The sequence below is a fragment of the Oryx dammah genome, unplaced genomic scaffold (genome assembly GCF_014754425.2).
Source record: "Oryx dammah isolate SB20612 unplaced genomic scaffold, SCBI_Odam_1.1 HiC_scaffold_11, whole genome shotgun sequence".
NCBI lineage: Eukaryota > Metazoa > Chordata > Mammalia > Artiodactyla > Bovidae > Oryx > Oryx dammah.
This window is the reverse complement of record NW_024070195.1, coordinates 34,503,529-34,525,953: the sequence shown is the minus strand read 5'-3', so window position 1 is coordinate 34,525,953 and position 22,425 is coordinate 34,503,529. Positions and strand designations below refer to the sequence as shown.

General features: G+C 35.5%; 1 protein-coding gene across 7 annotated transcripts in view; it reads left to right on the top strand.

The window, feature by feature from the left end:
* Positions 1-22,425, top strand: part of UBR2 (ubiquitin protein ligase E3 component n-recognin 2) — a 102,573-nt gene that overhangs the window by 16,374 nt on the left and 63,774 nt on the right. For all 7 annotated transcript variants that reach the window (XR_005722730.1, XM_040249678.1, XM_040249679.1 and 4 more), the window contains 3 exons: positions 14,429-14,507; positions 16,429-16,542; positions 22,251-22,381. Coding sequence is in view for 6 of the 7 variants with exons in the window: in XM_040249678.1 (XP_040105612.1) it covers positions 14,429-14,507; positions 16,429-16,542; positions 22,251-22,381 (324 nt within the window). In the remaining variant the exon portion in view is untranslated. The remainder of the gene's footprint in view (positions 1-14,428; positions 14,508-16,428; positions 16,543-22,250; positions 22,382-22,425) is intronic.

The following is a 22,425-nucleotide window of genomic DNA, read 5'->3' as shown; positions in this document are numbered from 1 at the left end:
AAGAATTTGTTCAATTTTTTGCTTTTTAAAAAACTTGAACACTTGATGTTTTTTTAGGAGAGTTCTATTTTAAGACTGTTTTTAAAAACATGAGTGGTCCAGAGATCGAAATCAATGCTGTGTTAGTTTAAAAAATATTGGTTACCCCTAATTATGGATGTGATACATGAGTGAAATTATGCTGTATTTGTAAATGTGGCTTTTTTTTCATGAAACAATTTGTCTTAGAGATCTTTCTCAGTCAGTTTATATAAATCTGCTTCATTCTTTTAACTGCTGTATTTCCACAGTAAGGCCGGGCCATGATTTATTTGTTTGCCCTATTAATGAAATGAGAAATGGAAAATTTCTAGGATTTTTTTTTTATCCTGTAGCAAACCATGCGGGAGGGAACATTCTGTACCTATTTGTACACATCTCTTTTTATACGCATTTTAGTGTTTTTCAAGATAGATACCTATTAGTAGAAACAGAATTTCATTGCTGTGTACTATCACTGTGGTCTTCAATGTATTGGAATTTCCCTTGTCTACTTTGCTCTCTCCAACCTGAGAAAGTAACAGGAAGTGGGTAGTTGATATCTCCTAGATAGGTTGAATTTCTGTGGTTGTCTAAAATGAATCTTGTATTCTTGGTTTGGATGTTTATGGTCATTTTTATTTACTTTTTTTAATGCACCAATTTGGTGTAAGATTGAACATAGCCATACATGGGGTATAATACCAACTTTACATATATGCCTTTTATCCAGTTGTTAAGGAATAGTAGATGTATGAATAGGTTACTGTGGGATAATCCTTTTAGATAAAGAAACTTGGATTTATATCACCCAAATTTTCCTAATGATACCCTATTTGAGTTCTTTATTTCTTAGAGGAAAATTTACGTATTTCAAATCTTAATTGTACATTTTTGACAATAGTTAACCCTATATAACTCACATCCTGTCAAGCAGAGAACATTTCCGTCTGACTGGAAATTTCCTTGTTGAGGACTCCAAGCCCTAGGTAACCACTGTTCTGATATTTTCACCTTAGATTAGTTTTGTCCATTCTAGGACTTCATCAAAATGAAATCATACTCCTTTGTGCCTGGCTTCTTTTACTCAGCATAATGTATATCTGATTCATCTAGAATCCTGTAATTATTAGAAATTGTTTCCACCTGTATTGCTGAGTAGTTGTCCATTGTATGAATGTACTGTAATTGCCCATAATCCATTGTTCTACTGATGAACATTTGAGTTGTTTCAGTTTGAGGTTATCCATAAGTCTTCTATGGCTTTTTAAAATCAGTTCATTCTATTTTTTGGTAGAAATGTAAAATATTTAAAGGAAAGGAAAATGGTAGTTTGTTTCATAAATCAGCTTATGCCAACATTATTTTAAATGCAACATATTCAAGTATTAAACATTATTATTTTAAATCTGTGTGTTTAAAATACCAATAAAGAAATTCCCTGGTGGTCCATTGGTTGGAATTCAGCTTCCACTGCAAGGGGCATAGGTTCAGTCCTGTTTGCGGAATGAAGATCCAGCATGTTGCATGGCATAGCCAAGCAACTTTTAAAAATAAAAGACCAAATAATAAATCTTACACTATTAAAAATCTTCAGCTTTTTATGAAACACTTTAGGAATATTAAGACACAATTGGTTGTTGGTTGTTTATTCCCAAGTTGCCCAGGATCCTCTGTCCATGGGATTTCCCAGGCAAGAATACTGGAGTGGGTTGCCATTTCCTTCTCCAGGGGATCTTTCCGACCCAGGGATCGAACCCACGTGTCCTATATTGCAGGCAGATTCTTTACCACTGAGCCACCAGGGAAGACACCAGTAAGATAAGCTTTTCTATACTGTTATTATTCTGATAGAGTGAACACTCCTAGCTGATGTGTTAGTTAGTTGCTGGCCATGACTATTTGCAAGCAAGTCTTTGTGTGGACATATGTTTAATTATGGGCTTCCCTGGTGGCTCAGTGGTAAGAATCTGCCTGCAGTGCAAGAGATGCAGGAGACATGGATCTCTGGGCTGGGAAGATTCCCTGAAGGAGGAAATGGCAACCCACTCCAGTATTCTTGCCTGGAAAATTCCATGGACAGAGGAACCTGGGGGGCTACAGTCCATGGGGTCACAAAGAGTCTGACATGACTGATCTGTGCATGCACATGCACACGCACGCATGCGTGCACACACGCACACACACATTTAATTGTTAGTGGATTCTACCCCAGGAGTAGACTTGCTGCATCAAAGGACAAGTATGTTTGAACTTAATAAGAAACTGCCAAAACTTTTCCTAAAAACAATTTTTTTTCCTGCCAGTAGTGTTTCACTTGCTCCATATTCTCACCAACATTTGATTTGTCAGTCTTTTAAACTTTAGCTGTTCTATATAGTGATATCTCAATATGGTTTTAATTTTCTTTGATGACTAATGATGTTGGTGCAATTTTACATGTGTTCATTGCCCATTGAACTAATGAAGTTTTTCTTCAAGTCTTTTTTTTTTTTTAATTGGCTTCATTATCTTTTTAATACTGAGTTTTGGAGTTGTTTATGTATTCTGGATACAAGCCCTTTGTGAGACAGATTTTATGAGTGTCTCCTCCAAGTCTGTGACTTGCCTGTATGGTATCTTATGATGGCAGAAGTTTTAAATGTAATGGTTTAACTTTCCAACTTTTAAATTTTATGAGGATTGTTTCTTGTGTTGAAATTTCTTCCCTTTTCCAAGGTGACAAAAATATTCTCTCAGTTTTCTCCTATAAACTTTGAAGTTTTAGGTTTTATATCTGGGTCTGCGATCTGTCTCAAAACTGATTTTTTAAATAAAGTTTGAGGTATAAGGGTTGAGCTTCACTTTCTTATTACTTGTGGGGATCCAGTTGTTCTAGCACCATTTTTTTACTTTTCACATTAAATTGCTTTGGTGCCTTACCGAAGACCTCTTGACCATATGAGTGTGGGTCTATTTTAGAATCCTCATCAATTCCATTCACTGATACAGCTATTCTAATGCCAGTAACCACATTAACTTGATTACTGTAACTTTGTAGTAAACTTCATATTGATTCCATTTTTGCTTCTTTAAAGTTTCTTTTCTCTATTTCAGATCCTTTGCATTTTATAAATTTTAGAATTAGCTTGTCAGTGTTTATTTTTAAGAAACACTGCTGAGATTAAGATTAGGACTGCATTGGCTCTATAGACCAGTTTGGGGAGAATTGACATTTTAACAATACTGAGTTTTCCAGTCCATGAACATCTTCTATCTCTCCATTTATTAAGGTCTTCTTTAATCTCTTTTAACTGTCTTACAGTTTTTATATAAAAGTTGTACATACCTTTTGTTACATATTTATTCCTAAGTATTTTATGATGGTATTTTTTTCTTAGTTTTAATTTCAGTTTTCTTTTGTGAATATAAAGAAATAGAGTTGGTTTCTGATATCACACTTGTATCTGTGAGCTTTTTAAACTCATTTGTAGTTCTAATAGTTTTTGTTTTCTCCTGGTTTTGGTTCTTTAGGATTTTTGCATAATTGTGTCCTCTCTGAATGGGGACAGTTGTGTTTGTTCCCTCTCAAACTTTCTGCCTTGTATTTTTTTGTGCCTTACTACACTGGTGAAAGAGGACATCCTTGCCTTGGATGGAAGGCATTCAGTCTTTTACCATAAAGTATGTTGTTACAGTTTTCTCATATACACCCTTTATCTCATTAAGGACATTCCCTTCTGTTCCTAGTTTGCTGAGTTTTATTATTATTATAATAAATGACTGAATGTAATCTGGTGCTTTTATTCTATCTTTTAAGATTATAATTTTCCTTTTTTATTCTATAAATAGTTGCATTGATTTTTTTTTCCCAAATGGTTTTTATTACTGAGATAAACTCTACTTGATCATCATGTATTATAACCTTTATATATTGCTGGATTCAATTTGCTAGTGTTTTATTAAGGTTTTTTGTGTCTGTAGTCCATGAAATATAACATCTGTCACTTTCTTGTAATGTCTTTATCTGGTTTTGGTAACAGAGTTATGCTAGCCTTATGAAATAAGTTGAAAAATATTCCTTTTTTCTATATCTTTGAGGAGTTTGTATAAAATTGGTATGAGTTCTTCCTTCAGTGATTTTTTTTTTCAGTTTTGAAAAGTTTTATTAAAATTTTTTTAATTTTTTTTATTGAAGGATAATTGCTTTACAGAATTTTGTTGTTTTTCTGTCAAAACTCAACCTGAATCAGCCACATATCCCCTCCCTTTTGAACTTGCCTCCCATTTCTCTCCCCTCTCACCCCTCCTTCAGTGTTTGATAGAATTTTCCAGTAAAACAAATCATCAAAGCCTAGTGTTTGCTTCAGAGGAAAATTTTGATAACAAGTTAAATTTCTTTGATACTTTATTCATTATTCAGAACTTTTTTTCATCTTGTGTCATGTTTGGTACATTTTGCTTTTCAAGAAATATGTTTCACTGTATCATGCCACATTTATTGGCATTAAGTTCTTTTGTCATTGAGTATCTATGTCATAGCTATCTATGGTATCTATTGTGAGGTCTCTTCCTTTGTAAAATTAATAATTTGTATTTTCTCTTTGAAGAGATTCATAAACCTGTTTAAAGAATCAGTTTGGGGCTTTATTAGTTTCCTTTTTTATGTTTTGTGTGCTTGGTTTCTACTCTTCTTTCTACTTATTTTTGACCTAATGTGCTCATATTTTATTCTTTAAAAGTACGCTGTTTAATTTTCATATATTTGAGGCTTTTCAGGGTATCATGTTGTGACTGGTTTGTAACACAGTTAAAGTTCTATAAGGTTGCAGTCTTTGAATTTATTGAGGTTTGTTTTATGACTTAGCAACACAGTCTTGTACATTCCGTATGCACCTGGAAAGATGTATTTTGCAGTTACTGGATATAATAATCTATGACTGTCGATTAGAACAAAGTGGTTGATTGTGCCATTCAGTTCTTCTATACTTACTGATTTTTATGACTGGTTCTTTCAGTTACTGAGAAAGGGGTATGAAAATCTCCATATATGATTATCATTTATTTACTTCTTTTAGTTCTATCAGTTTATATTTCATTTGTCTAAAAGCTCTTTTATTAACCACATACATAGATATTTATAATTGCTATTACTTCCTGATATGGTGACCCCTTTATCATTTGTTGATTCTTGTAAGAGTCCTCTTTGCCTGATAAAGTTTTTCTTTCACTTTCAGTTTTGGAGGATAATTTTGCAGGGACAGAATTCTAGGTTGGTAGGCATCTTTTCTCTCAACACTTCAGATATTTCACTCTACTTTTCTGTTGTTTTCATGGTTTCTAAGAAGTCAGATATGATTCTTACCTTTGTTCTGCTACAGGTAAGATTTTTTCCTCCTCTTGTTTCTTTGACTTCCTGTATTTTGAAAATAATATGCCTGGGTACAAAGTTTTTTGGTGTTTATCCCACTTGATGTTCTTTGAACTTCTTGGGTCTGTGGTTTGGTGTCTGACAGTCATTTAAGGAAATTTTCTCAGTAAATGTTTTCTCTTTACTTATTTTTCATATTCTTCTTCTTTGTTGTTTTTCTGATTGCACCGGATCTTTGTTGCTGTCTGTGGGCTCTTCTTTAGTTGTAAGGAGCAGGGGCTACTCTCTGTTGCAGTGCACAGGCTTCTCATTGTGGTGGCTTCTCTTGTTGGAGAGCACAGGATCCAGACGTACAGGTTTCAGTACTTGCAGCGCATGAGCTCAGTAGCTGTGGCTCATAGCCCTGGAGCATGCAGGCTCAGTAGTTGTGGCACACGGGCTTAGTTGCTCTGGGGCATGTGGAATCTTCCCAGACCTGGGATTGAACCCATGTCCCCTGCATTGGCAGGCGGATTCTTATTTACTGTACCACCAGGGAAGTCCTACATATTGTTTTCAATATTCTGATCCTTTCTCTCTTTCCTCTCTTGTATTTCCATTACAGATGTGTTAAACCTTTTGTAGTTGTCACAGAGTTCATAGATATTCTGTTCTGTTTTCCTTCCAGTCTTTTTTCTCTTCGCTTTTCAGTCTTAGTGCTTTCTATTGAGATATCCTCAAGCTCAGATATTCTTACATCAGCTATCTCCAGTCTGCTAATAAATCCATTATTCTTCATTTCTGTTTCGGTGTCTGTGATCTCTGGCATTTCTTTTTGGTTCTTTCTTAGGATTTCCATCTCTGTTTATATTGTCCATCTGTTCCTAAACGCTATCTACTATATACATTAGAGTTCTTAGCATGTTAATCATAATTGTTTTTAATTCTGTGCCTCGTAATTCTAATATCTGAGTCTGATTTTGATCCTGGCTCTGTCTCTTCAAACTGTATTTTTTGACCTTTTAGTATGTCTTAAATTTGTTCTTGGTCACTAGGCATACAGTATACTGGGCGAAGGGGACTCTTGTAATTAGGCCTTTCATAATGTGACGGTACAGACATAGAGAACAGACTTGCGGTTGCCAAAGGAGAAGGGTGTTGGGGAGGGAACTGCTGGGAGTTTGGGATTAGCAGGTACAAACTGTTACATATATGACAGATAAACAGCAAGGTCCTGCATTATAGCACAGGGAACTATATTCAGTATCCTGTGGTAAGCCATAATGGAAAAGAATATAAAAAAGAGTCTATAACTGAGTTACTTTGCTGTACAACAATTCTGTAAATTAACCACACTTCAATAAAATTTTAAAAAGCAAAAACATCTGCTAGAAAATGTATAACAACAACAATAAAATAACATGGTGGTGATGGGGCAGGGAGGGAGAAGCATTCTGTAGTCTTGTGATTAGGTCTCAGTCTTTTAGTGAGCCTGTATCTCTGGGCTGTGAACCTCACATGTGTTTCTCGATGTCCCCCATATCCCTAATTTAGTTGGGACAGGATGGCTAGAGCAGGCTAGAATTGGGTTTTTCTCTTTTTCCAGTCAGTTTGATAAAACCCCAGCAGGTTAGGCTCTGATTAAGGAAAGCTATGACAAACCTAGACAGAGTGTTAAAAAGCAGAGACATCTCTTTGTTGACAAAGGCCGTATAGTCAAAGCTATAGTTTTTCCAGTAGTCGTCACATATAGATGTGAGAGTTGGACCGTAAAGAAGGCTGAGCACTGAAGAACTGATGTTTTTGAATTGTGGTGCTGGAGAAGACTTGCGAATCCTTTGGACTACATGGAGATCAAACCAGTCAATCCTAAAGGAAAGCAACCCTGAATATTCATTGGAAGAACTGATGCTGATGCTGAAGCGGAAGCTCCAGTACTTTGGCCAGCAGATGCTACAAGTCAACTCATTGGGAAAGACTCTGATGTTGGGAAAGATTGAGGGCAGGAGGAGAAGAGAATGACAGAGGATGACATGGTTGGATGACATCACAGATTCAGTGGACATGAATCTAAGCAAACTCCAGAAGATAGTGGGAGACAAAGGATGCTGGAGTGCTACAGTCCATGAGGTTGCAAAGAGTCAGATACAACTTAGGGACTGAACAACAACAAAATATAAAGACAGTGGTTCTCAGGTTTTTAAAACTCCAAAATGTTATCTATCAAAGGCAAAGTAAAACAGAAAGTCACTAAAAATAGAAATATAAACAGTGGAGAAAAATATACCAGGCATAAAGTATGATACAGAAGAAAGCTAAAGTAGCAGTTTTCCTTGTATCCCTGCTCTTCTAATTAGAATCATACTGGATACTGCCACCCTCATTTCTTATTCCTTTCTTTTTATTTCCTTTCCTCTTTTTCCTTTAGGTGTGCTCAATTGTTCTTTTTCTATTAAGGATCCCACACAGACTCCCACATTACATTAGATGTCATTTTTTCCTTGATCACCTCAATCTCCAAAAGGTTGACAGGTCCTGTATGGAACCTAGAAGAGAAGTAAAGGACCTTAGTAGGAAAACTGATGATCTTTAAATTAAGTGTGTAATTAATAATAATATACCAATATTAATTTCCTTGTACTTTGGTTAACATTAAGGAAAGCTTTTAAGGAAAAGTAAGGGTGTAAAGGAACTCTACTTTTTTTGCAACTGTTCTATAAATAAAATTATTTCAAAGATAGAAAAAGAAGGTCAACATGGAGTTTAAGAAGTTAGAACAATTGAACACACTCAAGAGAAAGAAAGGAAATAAAAAGATTAGAAAATGAAACACAAGTAAAAAGTTGGGATACTTTTTGGAATTATTAAGGCAACTTTCTAAGAAGACCAAGTAAGAAAAAAAGAAGGTGAACATATATAAAATTCAGAATGAAGATTGATACACTCACTGCATTCCTTTTGGTGGTGTCATTTCTTACAAAGCTGAGTCTTCCCTGTTGCTGATTTTTAAAAAGCAGATACCTGTGAAATAAGAAATGAGGGTGGCAGTATCCAGTTTGATTCTAAAATTTGAGAAATTGTGCAGCGTCCAACAGGTGCTAAATTCTTTGAGTCTAAGTGTTTGATAAACAGAATTGTTAGGTGTTTCATTTGGTATAATGGTGCCCTGAAGGAAACTATTGAGACACTAAAGATGCCATGAACCAAGAAAGTGTGACAGCCTCTGAAATGCAAGAATTATGAACAAGTAAATGCAAAAAGAAACCCACAGAAATTGAAAATGTAGATGAAATGGATAAATTTGTAGAATAGTGATAGGCAACTTGAATATATTATGTGAAATAATATAAAACATGGAAGGGTAATCAAAGATCTTCCCTCCCTAAAATCCTGTACCTGGATGACTATACGGGAGAATTCTATCAAATTTTGAAGGAACAGTTAATTCCTTTCTTAAGCAAGTTACTACAGAAAATGGGAAAGTAGTAAAAACTGCCTCTTTGTGAGGCTACTTATCAGCTTGATTTCAAGCCCTGATAAATTCAAGGAGATGTTATAAAGCCATTTCCCTCATTCATATAGATGAAAGAATCCTAAATAAAATATTAAATATCTGAATCCAAGAATATACTAAAAGAGTGATGCATCATGATCAAACAGAATTTAGTTCAGGAATCCAAAGATAGCTCATCTTTAAAATAATTATTAATGTAATTCACCACTTTAATAGTTGAGAAAAGAAAAATGTTTTACTGATTTGAATAGAAAAGTGTTTTATAAATTTCATTTATTGTTTGTGATTTCTTAGCAAACAAAGAATATATAAGGGAACTTATATTGAGTATTTGTATATTAGATTTCTCTAAGCTTTTTGTTATGGACATTTTCAAGCATAAAGGTAGAGTGAGTGGTCTAATATACCTGAGAGTACTCATTGGTGAGCTTCAGTAATTACCAGTATATGGCAACTCTTTAATCTGTGCACACGTACAGGCTTATACACTTTTTCCTGCCCTGCCAGATTATTTTGAAGAACATTCCAGATAGCATACTTTTTTAAAAAATCAACACTCACTATGTGCCTTTTATCTCTATAACCAATAATGTCTTAAAATAATTAACACTAATTCTTTAATATTATCTACTGTGTAGCAGGGTTGAACTTATCTTAATTGATTCATAAATGTGGCTTCAGAGTTCACACATTGCATTTGGCTGTTAATCATTTTTTCTTTTAAACTATAATAGCTCCTTTACTTTTTTTCATTTTTCTATTTATGTTACTAAAAAACCAGGTCATTTGTCCTGTGCAATTTTCCACATTCTAGGTTTGGCTGATTGTGGCCACATGATATTGCTTAACATTTTTCTTTTTTCCCGGTCTTTCTTCCAAACAGGTAGTTAGGCTTGGTTAACCTCTATTATTAGGGAAGGGGGTGGATAATAATTTTGTAATTATTGATGCATAACTTCTTTTAATAAATTTCTTATATCTTAACTGACCTGCCCATCAGACACCTGCTTATTTATTTATTATTTATTTTTGGCTGCACTGGATCTTTGCTACTGTGAGTGGATTTTCTTTAGTTGCGGTGAGGAGAGGCTACTCCTCATTGTGTTGTGCAGGCTTCTCATTGCAGTGGCTTCTCTTGTTGGAGGGCATGGGCTCTAGAGCGAAAGGGCTTCTGTAGTTGCAGCACACAAGCTGACTAGTTGCAGCGCGTGGGCTCCAGGGCGCGGGTTCGGTAGTTTGACATATGGGCTTAGTTGCTCTGTGGCGTGTGGAATAACCCCAACCAGGGATCAAACCTGTGTCCCCTGCCTTGGCTGGTGGATCCTTATCCACTGTGCCACCCCAGGAAAGTCAGAGGCATAACTTCTTATTTCCTCATATCAGGAGGCACTGCTTTTAAGATGGACCGGTAGGTTTAGGTACCTGGCAGATGCAACCATTGTAAAGGTCTCCATCAGCCTTTCATTTATTTCTTTATTTTGCCACATTATGCGGCTTGTGGGATCTTACTTCCCCAACCAGGGATTGAACTCATGCTCTCTGAATTGAAAGTGTGGAATCTTACCGACCAGACTGCCAGGGAATTCCCTCTACCAGCTTTTTTGCCTGATGTTTTAGCAGTCAGTGATGGCTTGCTGCCTGGATCTTTATTTTGTTAGGTGGTCGCAAAATGGTGCAATTCGAATTTATCATCTGTTTTTTGTTTATTAGCTAGTCTTCTATAAAGAAGAAATACAATCCCTCATCAATCCTTTGATTACCCTGAGGCACAGTTTATATAGGAAAGGCAAGATAATTGCTTGGCTCTTTTTAGAAAAGCACTTTCTTACTAAACCTACAGTGAACATAATACTTAACGAGTGATATCACTAAGTTTATCACTTTCCAAGTAAACTGACAGTGAATATAGTAAAGAACCTTTAGATGTGCTTAATATCTAAAGCCAAGACAAAGATGCCTACTATTACTGCTGCTGTTTAACATTTTACTCAAAGTCCTTGTCAACAGTATAAGGGAAGAAAAGTAAAAGATATAAATATTGTAAGGAAAAAAATTAAATTGTCATTGTGTACAGACTATATACTCATTTACTTCAGGGGAAAAAAGAATCAGCAAACTATTAAAATTGCTTAAGTTTATCAAGGGTATTAAAAATCGATAATGTTTCTTTTCATTATCCTTAACTAACTAGAAAAGGAAAAAAAAATTTAAATGTGTGTCATTAAAACAACAAAACCTAGAAAGTACCTAGATAATTTATTCTTAAAAGGATGCTATTACTCCTGAATTTTATCAATAAATTCCAGGTAATCCATGTCAAAATTTTAGCTGAGTATTTTTGAGGAACTCTGTAAACTTATGTGATTCAGCCTTTTAAAAAGGAGAATAAAAGGGAGTTTATCCTATCAGTTATTAAGATATTCTACAAAAAGCCACAGTAATACAGTGTGGTTTAGCTTAAGAACAAATAGGTCACTGAAACATGTTAGAGAACCTAAGTTCTCTAATAAGTTCCATATAGACCTAAGTAATGGAACTTAATATGTTTAAATAGGTGACACCACAATCAATAGGTAAAAATTAGATTGTTTACTAGATGGTTTCAGACAAAGAAAGCCGCTCATTATCTATGAAGAAATAAAAGTTATCTTTGTTCTCTATTATATGCAAAAGTAGATTCCAGATGGATGAAGCACCTAAATGTGGAAAATACCAAAATATTTCATGGAAGAAAATTATTTTCTTTAAAAGCCTATATTTTTGTGACCTAGGATTGGGAAAAGAACTTCTAAAAATCTCAAAGCACAAACCAATTTGTGTGTAAATTTAATTGCATCAAAATGGGGGGTTCTGTTTAACAAAGGACCCCATGGGCAAAACTAATACATACGTGACACATGGGAGACAATATTTACAATGTGTAAATGGCCAAGTGATTAATGTTCACTGGACTAAATTATACAGGGAACTCCTGCAAATAAAGAAGATGAAGCAACCCCAGCAGGAAAATGGGCATAGGATATAAGCAGGCAGTTTATAGAAAAGGAAATCCTCAAAGCAGTAAGTATATGAAGAGTTGCTCAAATGTATTAGAAAAATACAAATTAAAATAGCAAAGTATCATTTCATAGGACTTCCCTTGTAGCTCAGTCAGTAAAGAATCTGCCTGCAGTGCAGGAGACTTGGGTTCGATCCCTGGGTTGGGAAGATCCCCTGGAGGAGGGCATGGCAACCCACTCCAGTATTCTTGCCTGAAAATTCTCACGGACAGAGGAGCCTGGTGGGCTGTAGTCCATGGGGTTGCAAAGAGTCGGGCATGACTGAGTGACTAACACTTACTTACTTACTTATTATTTCATATATGTTACGCTGGTTGTTGTATAGTTGCCAAGTTGTGTCCCACTCTTTTGTGACCCCATGAACTGTAATCCACCAAGTTCTTCTGTCCGTGGGATTTCCCAGGCAAGAACACTGGAGTGGGTTACCATTTCCTTCTCCAGGGGATCTTCCCAACCCAGGGACTGAACCTGTATTTCCTGCATTGGCTGGTGGATCCTCTACCGCTGAGCCATCAGGGAAGCCCCTGTTAGGCTTGCACATATAAGCAAACCAGAGAAAAACCTAATGCTAGTGAAGATGCAGGGCTATAAAACCCCTTACACACTGCTGGGAAACATGCAACCACTCTACAGTAGCATGGCACTCAGAGTAAAAACTTTATATATGTATATGACCCAGCAGTTCTGCTCTAGAGTTGATTTACCAAAGAAAATCTCAACCAGGTCTTTAGAGAACATCTACAGGGATATTCATTGCAGCATTATTTGTGGTAGAAAGGCATTGGAGGTAATCCAGGTATCCGGTGCAGGGACAGTATAGAGAAAAAATGCTTTGGAACACTCCATGACATCTTATATAGCAATTAGAAGCAGCACATCAAATGTACACATACAGAATGAATGGATTGTGTTGCAGAACTGAAAAAGTAAAGAACGGAATGAGACAGAATGATACATAACAGTAAGATTTGCACACATCAAAAATACATGCACTTAGTAAACAAATATTTACTGTATAGCACAGGAAACTATATTCAGTGTCTTTTAATAACCTATAATGAAAAGAATCTGGAATATATATGTGTATATGTGTATCTGAATCACTTTGCTGTATACCTGAAACTAATAAAATATTGTAAAACAACTATTTTAAAAAGAATAAAAAAATACATGTACTCAAAAACTTTTTGCAAGAACATATACAAATAAAGGGCTTCTCTGGTGGGTCAGTAGGTAAAGAATCTGCCTGCAATGCAGGAGACGCGGGTTCAGTCTCCGAGTTGGGAAGATCCCCTGGAGAAGGGAATGGCTAGCCTGGAGAATTCCATGGACAGAGGAGCCTGGCGAGCTACCAGTCCATGGGGTTGCAAAGAGTTGGACACAACTGAGCCACTAACATATACAAATAAAAGACAATAATAAGGATAGTAGGGTGGTTGCCTCGGAGAAGGCGATGGCACCCTACTCCAGTACTCTTGCCTGGAAAATCCCATGGACAGAGGAGCCTGGTAGGCTGCAGTCCATGGAGTCGCGAAGAGTCGGACACGACTGAGCGACTTCACTTTCACTTTTTACTTTCATGCCTTGGAGAAGGAAATGGCAACCCACTCCAGTGTTCTTGCCTGGAGGATCCCAGGGACGGGGGAGCCTGGTGGACTGCTGTCTGTGGGGTCACACAGAGTTGGACACAACTGAAGCGACTTAGCAGCAGCAGCAGCAGCAGGGTGGTTGCCTGTGAGGATACAGAAACAGGATAAGGGGAGATATAAAGATTTTCATGACTCCCGTCTCATTTCATAGAATCATAGAGATTCTCTTATTTAAAGTATGATATGTAAGTATATCTAACTGACAGTATAATAAAAGCAAATGAAGTGACTGAGGCTACCACTGTCAACCCATACACCTTGTGGAATCTTACTCTCCCATCAGGATGTCTTATGAACCATAAATGTTGTGCGACCATCAGAAATACAAGTGTAGAGACCCATGTCAGCCTCTATATTGAATGCTTAGTATGTGGTTGCCTTTTAAATTAGTGAAAATTTAAATAGATCTATGTTTAATGTTGTCTTCTTGCATCTTGCCTTTGGGGAGTGTACATAGAATCCACTTCGATGACCCTTGGTCTGAATTATCTGTTTGGATAAAGTTACTTGAAATCTCAGGATATATCTTAAGAATGTATAATATGTAAAATCGATTCCATATACGTCTATGTGTTTTAATATAAAATACAATTTCCCCAAATCTTTAGGGAAGATTGCCATTCTGGTAATGTGTGCCCTCTAAGACCCCCTAATATACATCCAACATGAGAAACAGTTTCTTAAGCAGACTTCATTGATCAAAGATCTGACAGATCTTCAGGAGCAATAATTTTTTTCTTCTTACAGCAAGGCTTTTCACTATTCTGGCTCTTCTAAGATAGATTCTAGTTTGAAATACTACATTGTAAAATACACAGTTATTTTATACATTCTGATTTTTTTTTCTTTAACTTTACAGAGACTGTGCAGTTGATCCAACTTGTGTTTTATGCATGGAGTGCTTTTTGGGAAGTATTCACAGAGACCACCGATATAGGGTTAGTAATATCCAGATGATAACCACACCTAGTATTGAAATTTATACTCAATACATTTTCTTCCTTTTTAAAATTCCAAGATTTAACACTGAAACTGAGGAGAGTGGTTAAGAAATGTGTTATTTAAGTACCGTTGAACATGTTATGGCAGTATAGAGACAATTATGAATCCAGATTTCATGGAATACATGGTTTAAGAAAGGCAAGACAGATGTTCCAGTATTGGTTTTCAGCTAGTTTGCTTTGCTGTTTATTTTTAATGTTTATTATCTTTCTAATTCTAGGTTTATAAAGCAGGCTATCAAAAATTAGAGAATAAAGGTGAGAGTTAAAATGTGAAAGGGAGACTCTGAAGAGAGAATGACTGAGCAAAATGAGGAAAAGTGACAGGATTATACCTTTAAGAAATATTATGTTGGTGAACTTCTACAGAATATTGTTTCTTAATGTTAAAGAGGCACCTGCTATTATACAGTGTAGAAGAGAGCCAACTCCAGAACATAAGGCTAACCAGGTTTTGTTTGTTTTAGTGCTATAATACAATCAATACTTTTCCAAAAATCAAGTGTGTTTGCTTTTAAATCAGGGCCAGAGAATACATAGGCAGATTATTGCTAAGCCTGTCCTGGTTCCTCTACTGGAAATTGAAGCCAGAGCTATGAACATTCAAAAATTTAGGGAGCTGTTAGTAGCTGGAATTTCTCACACTAATCTCAAGTAAAATGATAGAGAAGAAATATTGCAGTCATTTTATTAATTCAATTCATTGTATTAATTCAGGGCTTTGTCTCCTGTTTGTTTTTGTTTACTCTATCAAGTATTGATAATAATCAACTAAAACAGCTGCAAAATTAAATTCATGTTTTTGTATATTCTTTTTATTTTCATAAATCAGCAAGAGAATCCTAGTTTCCTTTAGGTTGTTCTACCTCTCTTTGGTAACCAGAACATGCATAAGAGCTATAGGGTGAAGTTATCATTTTCCATATGCCTGCCTGCTCATGTTTCTTGGTATCTTTGCAGCCCTTAAGAATAACCGTCATTTGTGAGTTTACATTAATTACTTTGTGATATGTAACACATAAATACTTTCCTTGAGGAAAATATGAAAGGCTCTTTCTAAAATTTGCACCTATACCCATGCATAAACTCATAGCATGTTTTCAGAAGCAGAATTTCCAGTCTCCTAATTATTAAATAATAAGTTTTATCTTGCCAGATTCCTTGAATCATTGCTGTATTTTAAGGAAGCAGGAGTAATTCTTGACCCCTACAAGTGGTAAAAGGTTTTGTGGCCAGGTGGTATTTCCAGAGTTTTCTTCGTTTTTAAAGAATGCTATTTAGAGAGTTTTAGAAAAGAAAAAATAAATGATTTCTATAGTTTTCATTGGTCACTTCTCTGATACACATACAGCACTCTTATAGACTTGTAGAAGATAGCAGTTATGGGAATCTTTGTAACTCTTGAATCTGTTATAGTATGTTATAGGCTGGTAGCACAGATACCAGCAGTATATCAGTTTAGCCAAAACCTAGCAAGAAAACCCTTGTGATTTTTACTAATTAGAAGCTCATGCAAGTGGACATATTTTACCTCTTTAAAATAGATGTAGCCTTGTTTGGTAGAAACCAATGCAATACTGTAAAGCAATTATTCTTCAATTAAAAATAAATAAAAAATAGATGTTGCTTACTAAACACTATAAAGTATCTTATTTTATTTTGATATCACTTAAACTAGCCTATAGGCTTATTTAAAATAAGTTTTAAAACATTAAAAGATTTGACATTTTGATTTTATCCTCCAAAGAAATTAAACATTTTAGTAATGTTATTTCCTTAGCACTTGATATTCCTATTTATAAGCTGATAGTCCTCAGTAAATACTTACTGACAAGATACTTTACAATTTCTTTTCAAGATGACAACATCAGGAGGTGGAGGTTTCTGTGACTGTGGTGATACTGAAGCTTGGAAAGAGGGTCCTTACTGTCAGAAACATGAACTTAACACCTATGAAACTGAGGAAGAAGAGGTAAAAACATTTTCACAAAACTGTTACTAAGGAAATACTATTTTAACTATGTTTTTGAAATATTTTCAGACCTAGAATTAGGTTGTAATATAGAATTATATAGGTAAAATAGTCCTCTCACAATAAACTGTCCAAATATACTTGAAAAGCTTTTTATAGATGCCATACAGTTACTAACAGAACACACTTGAAATTCTAGAAATTTAATTTAATTTGGACTTTTGCATTTGTTTTATTTTAAGCATATATGAGTTTTTTTAAGTCTTCATTTTTTCTTAAAAGGATTATTTTTGTATACATGTAGACCAGTTAGCTTTGGAGAAGGCAATGGCACCCCACTCCAGTACTCTTGCCTGGAAAATCCGCAGATGGAGGAGCCTGGTAGGCTACAGTCCATGGGGTCGCTAAGAGTCGGACACGACTGAGCGACTTCACTTTCACTTTTCTCTTTCATGCACTGGAGAAGGAAATGGCAAGCCACTCTAGTATTCTTGCCTGGAGAATCCCAGGGACGGCGGAGCCTGGTGGGCTGCCGTCTATGGGGTCGCACAGAGTCGGACCCGACTGAAGCGACTTAGCAGCAGACCAGTTGGCTTAGTTGATTTTTCTTTGTGTTGTGACCAAGACTTTGAAGACGGGACACCTTTCTTTTCTGTAGTCACCCATGGCAACCAGTCCTACTCGTCGTCTCCCAGTGAGTCAGTGTGGTTGGACATGTGATGGGACAAGCACTGGGATGACAGCTCAGCACAAACTGTACTACTCCAGTAAATGACCTGCTTTCTAAAATTGTCATTGATCCTTCATTGTTTTCCTTTAAATGATATTTGGAATGATTCAGTGGATTCTCACTAAATAAATAACTTCAAACTCTGCTGTTGTGGCAGTTGACATTTGATTTAGGATCTTATTTCAGATTTTAATTTTAAATGGCAGAGAGGTGGGTATATTTAAAGTACTTACGCATTGTTAGTAAGTAGATCTCATATAGATTTGGGGCAAGTGGACATCACTAGTCCTTCCTCGTGCATATATCTTCCTGGTCTCGAGTATTTTAACAGAATGACCAAAGAACTTACGGTGTAGGACAGTGTCTTTTAAACTGTGTTCCACTGTGTTTTGGATGGATGAAGTTTGTGCAAAATGATTCAGTGCTATAGCAAACATATATTTGTTTGTGTTTCATTTGCTTTGTGCATGTGTTCTGGGATTATCTGCTAGAGAGAGATGCCAAGTGGTCAGGGTTTCCGATTCCTCCACTGGCAGTTGGAACAGCTCCATTTTTATCTGTTACATATTGGATTGGGATTCTGTATAAAAATACAAGCAAGGCAAACAAAGATAAATTTGGAAAAGGGGGTTTTCACTTTTGAAAAAAGTTGAGAACTAGTATAAAACTTTAGGATTCTGGGAGAAGATATTTACAAATGATATCTGATAAGTGTCTGGTATCTAGAATATATATCTTATAACTCAGCAACAAAAAGACAACACAATTAAAAATGGGCAAAGGACCTGAATAGACATTTCTCCAAAGAAGATATAATACAAATGACCAAGAAACACATGAAAACATGCTCAAGATTATTAGTCATTAGGAAATTGTAAATCAAACCTCAGTGAGATACCACTTCACACCCATTAGGATGGACATAATCAAAAAAGTGGTAAACAGATTGGAAAGAATATAGAGAAATTGGAACTCTACAGTGCTAGTGGGAATACAAAATGATTCAGCACTGTGGAAACAGTTTGGCTATTCCTCAAATGGTAAACATTGCCATGTAAGCCTGTAATTTCATTTCTAGGTATATATGCAAAAGAATTAAAAACAAATATTCTGATATGTACATGCACAAACATGTTGGTAGCAGCATTATTCGTAATAGCCAAAAGGTGGAAATAGCCAAAATATCTCTCAGTGTGTGAATGGATAAACATACAGTGTAATATTACTCAGTTATAAAAAGAAATGAAGTAATGAACTTTCAAAACATCATGAAAGAAGCCAGACACAGAGGGTCATATATTGCATGATTCCATTTACATGAAATATCCAGAAGAGAAATCTGTTTCAAACAGACTGGTGGTTGCCAGGGGATTGGGAAGAGAAGAATGGAGAAAAACTGCTTAATGGGTAAGGGCTTTTACTCTGAAGTGATAGAAATGTTTTAGAACTAGATACAGCTGATCATGGCTCAATATGAGGTACTAGATACCAGCAGATTATTCACTTTAAGTTTTCTAAGAAAAATTATGAATCTCCTTGCAGTTACTCTGTTGGCTTTATTCTCATATGTTAGTGGGGTAGCTATCAAGTAGTGAAGACAGGTTAATCTCCTAAATTTTTAGAAGATGCTGAGACTTCAGGTGGTCTAGTGGTTAAGAATCTACATGCCAATGCAGGAGACACAGGTTCAGTCCCTGATCTGGGAAAATTTCCCATGCTGTGGAGCAACTAAGCCCATTAACTGCAACCACTGAGTCCAAGTAGTTGCATGCTGCAGCTACTGAAGCCTGAGCACCTAGAGCCGTGCTCTGCAACAAGAAAAGCCACTGCAATGAGAAGCCCATGCTCACCACAACTAGACAAAGCCTGTGCACAGCAGTGAAGACCCAGTGCAGTAAACATAAATAAATGTTTAAAATTGAAAAAAAAAAAAAGAAAATGCCAGCAAGATACCTGCTTGAGTGAAATTGTATGGTCCTGCCTGGAGAATATAGATTCCAGCAATTTGATAGATAATCAGATAATCAAACCTCCAGACTCTGCCATTTAATTCCTACTTAAGAATTCAGTTAAGAGAATGAAGTCTTTGAGGAAAGACTAGGAGGTATTAAAAAGATAGCATTCTGTTTAGCATACCTGGTCCCCCCTCACTAAATTCATACATTATCTCAGTTTTCTGTATTTTGTGCTTGAAATGGAAGAAAGCTATATAATACTTGGAACATGGCTTTTTAGTCTGTCATATAATTGTTTTTATTGAACATAATTTTATTTTTGTTATACATTCAGCCTACATCTTAAGAAAAAGTTGGAAAAATTGGATTATATACTTCTGTTGGGATAGTGTTTAGAACAGCTGTGTAAGATAAATACTACTGTTACCCATATTTTGTAGCTGTGGAAACTTGAATCTTATTTTAAGAAAGTTGTCTGCAGTACCCCACACAGTAAGTGCTGGTGCTGGGCTTTAAACCCAGGTATTTCAGACAACTCTAATAGTACATTGCACTGATTTTTGGAAACATTTTTTGGCAGTGGAATTTTTTAAAGTAAAGTTTTAATTAAATCCCAATAGTAAAACATAAAATTGGTATTTATATGAATTTATTTTTTATAAGTTGGAATGTATATTATTTACTTGTTAGAAAGGCATTCATGATTATTTTGTTTCTAGTTAATTTCTAGTTTCAGTTGGGCAGTGTGGAGAAAGCTCTCATTCATACCTTATTTGCATAAGACAGCAGTTAAACTCTTTTATATTATATGGTTACTTTTTTCCCCCTTCTTTTTTTTTCTGTTTGGCTGTGTCACTTGGCTTGCAGGATCTTAGTTTCCCAACCAAGGACTGAACACATGCCCTCAGCAGTAAAAGCTCAGAGTCCTAACTACTGGACCACCAGGGAATTCTCTTTTTTTTTCTTTTGACATTCTAAAAATTCAAACATTATAGAGGTATAGAAATGTATCACATAAAAGATTAAAGTTCTCCATAATTCCCATGGTCTTCTAAGATAATGGTAGCCTTTTTAGCCTTTTTAACTCACTGACAAAGGCTTGCATTCTCTAGTATAAATATCATCAAAACCATTATTAATCATGATAGGTAATACAACATAGAATAAGACGGTCATTTATTTTCTCATTCTGACTGACTTATGCTGTGATAAGAGCACTTTGAACAGAGGTCTCTTCAAATAGCATTTGATTTCCCACTGTACACATGGATAGACTTGCACAGCCTAGCATCTTTTCACTGCAGAAATGTTTCTTAATCCGTAACCATTATCAACAAGTTAACATGTGCATACAAAGATGTCAGAAGAATCTTTATCTGGAGACTGTTTAAAAATATAGATAATCATATATTTATAAATAATCATATAAATATAATATATATGATTATCTATATTTTTAAACAGATGTGTATTTCAAATAAGAAACATCTCTGCCAGGCCCTGAGATGTAGAGCAGAGTTTGAACGCTACTGGCTTGGATTCTCAAGAGGTGGCAGTTGTTTCTATCTCAACACCATTTAATTCTTACAAATCCTGTTTATCATAATTCTTCAGTCCTCTAAAATGCCTTGTATTATGGGACATAATTGTAAGAAATGGAATGACTATATAGTGAGATACTATAACCTAGAAAACTGAGTTTTGGTTCTACTTTTTATTTTATTTCTGTGTGAGGTTCATTTTATGATTACTAGCCACTCTTCTGTGAATCTCCAAAAGGTTCCAGTTCCAGTACCTTCTTTATAATAGGTGATTTTACCATGTTAACTTCTAAAGTCTCTATAAGAAATGGTAGCAAACCTGGTAGCAGTATAAAAAAAATTTTTTTTGATGGAACGTATAAAGCACAGGTAGACTTTGGAAAACCTTCTTCTTACTTTACTTTTTCTTACATTCTTTAAGCCCTGCACCCGTCTTCTTTAGGAATCTGTCCTTTTTTCTTCATTCTTGTTATTCTTCTCCTCCATTGATTTATATCAGTTCCATTAAGCTGGTCCTTGGTGAGGATGTACATAAATGTTTATGTATCCTTATGTATATTTGCAAGAATGTGCTGGTTCCCATTCCATCAGGTTGGAATATATTGATTTTCTTATTGAGAGATGAATATAATGCTTTTAGCCATTAAGCTGAATAACATGTTTATCTTAAATCTAAGCATAAGATAAAATATTAAGATTAAAGATTGTGTAAAACATTTTTCCAGCCTGACTGAAAGATACCATGATAAATTTAGTGTATGTTTATAGTAGTACTTTTTTACATTAGCCTCGAAATTTAGTGACTTATTCACTGTTAAGTCTAATGTGTAAAGTTCCGTGTTACATGCATACACAACTTGTCTCACTGAAAGTGAGTGATTCTTAACTCCATCAGGGAGCAGTTTTCTGATCTTGTTGACTTCTCCCCTTTAGAATCCTCAAAATCAGGCTTTCCTTTATACCTGTAAAACTAAATATTGCTTGTCTGTCCTAAGATAACTTTTCTTTGTTTGTCCTGGAAATTGGAGATTAGAGATATGAAGCTGTAAACATGCTTAAATTTTAAGATCCCATAATGCCATTCCAAAATTTTTAGATTTATTAGGCATTGGCTGCTGCTGCTAAGTCGCTTCAGTCGTGTCCAACTCTGTGCAACCCCAGAGACAGCAGCCCACCAGGCTCCCCCATCCCTGGGATTCTCCAGGCAAGATCACTGAAGTGGGTTGCCATTTCCTTCTCCAATTAGGCATTGGAGAGCCTTGGAATATTTTGATTCGGAAGATTCAGTAATAGGGATTATTGTGGACAAAATGTTTTAGAAGTTTGATTTGCTGAGATATAACATATAGGATCAAATTGAAGAGAAATTGACGCTGGAGGATCAGTAAGCCTTTTACAGTAGTATTTTGAGGAGGAAGGCAGAATGGAAAAAATGAGCATTAATGTGCGGTTAACATGGTTGCTTTTTTCTTCTTCTTTCAGGATCCTCTTGTCCATTTATCAGAAGATGTGATAGCAAGAACTTATAACATTTTTGCTATTATGTTTCGATATGCAGTAGAGATACTAACCTGGGAAAAAGAAAGTGAATTGCCACCAGATTTAGAGATGATGTAAGTACAACCCATTTATTCTTGGTATTTGCTTACACTCAGTT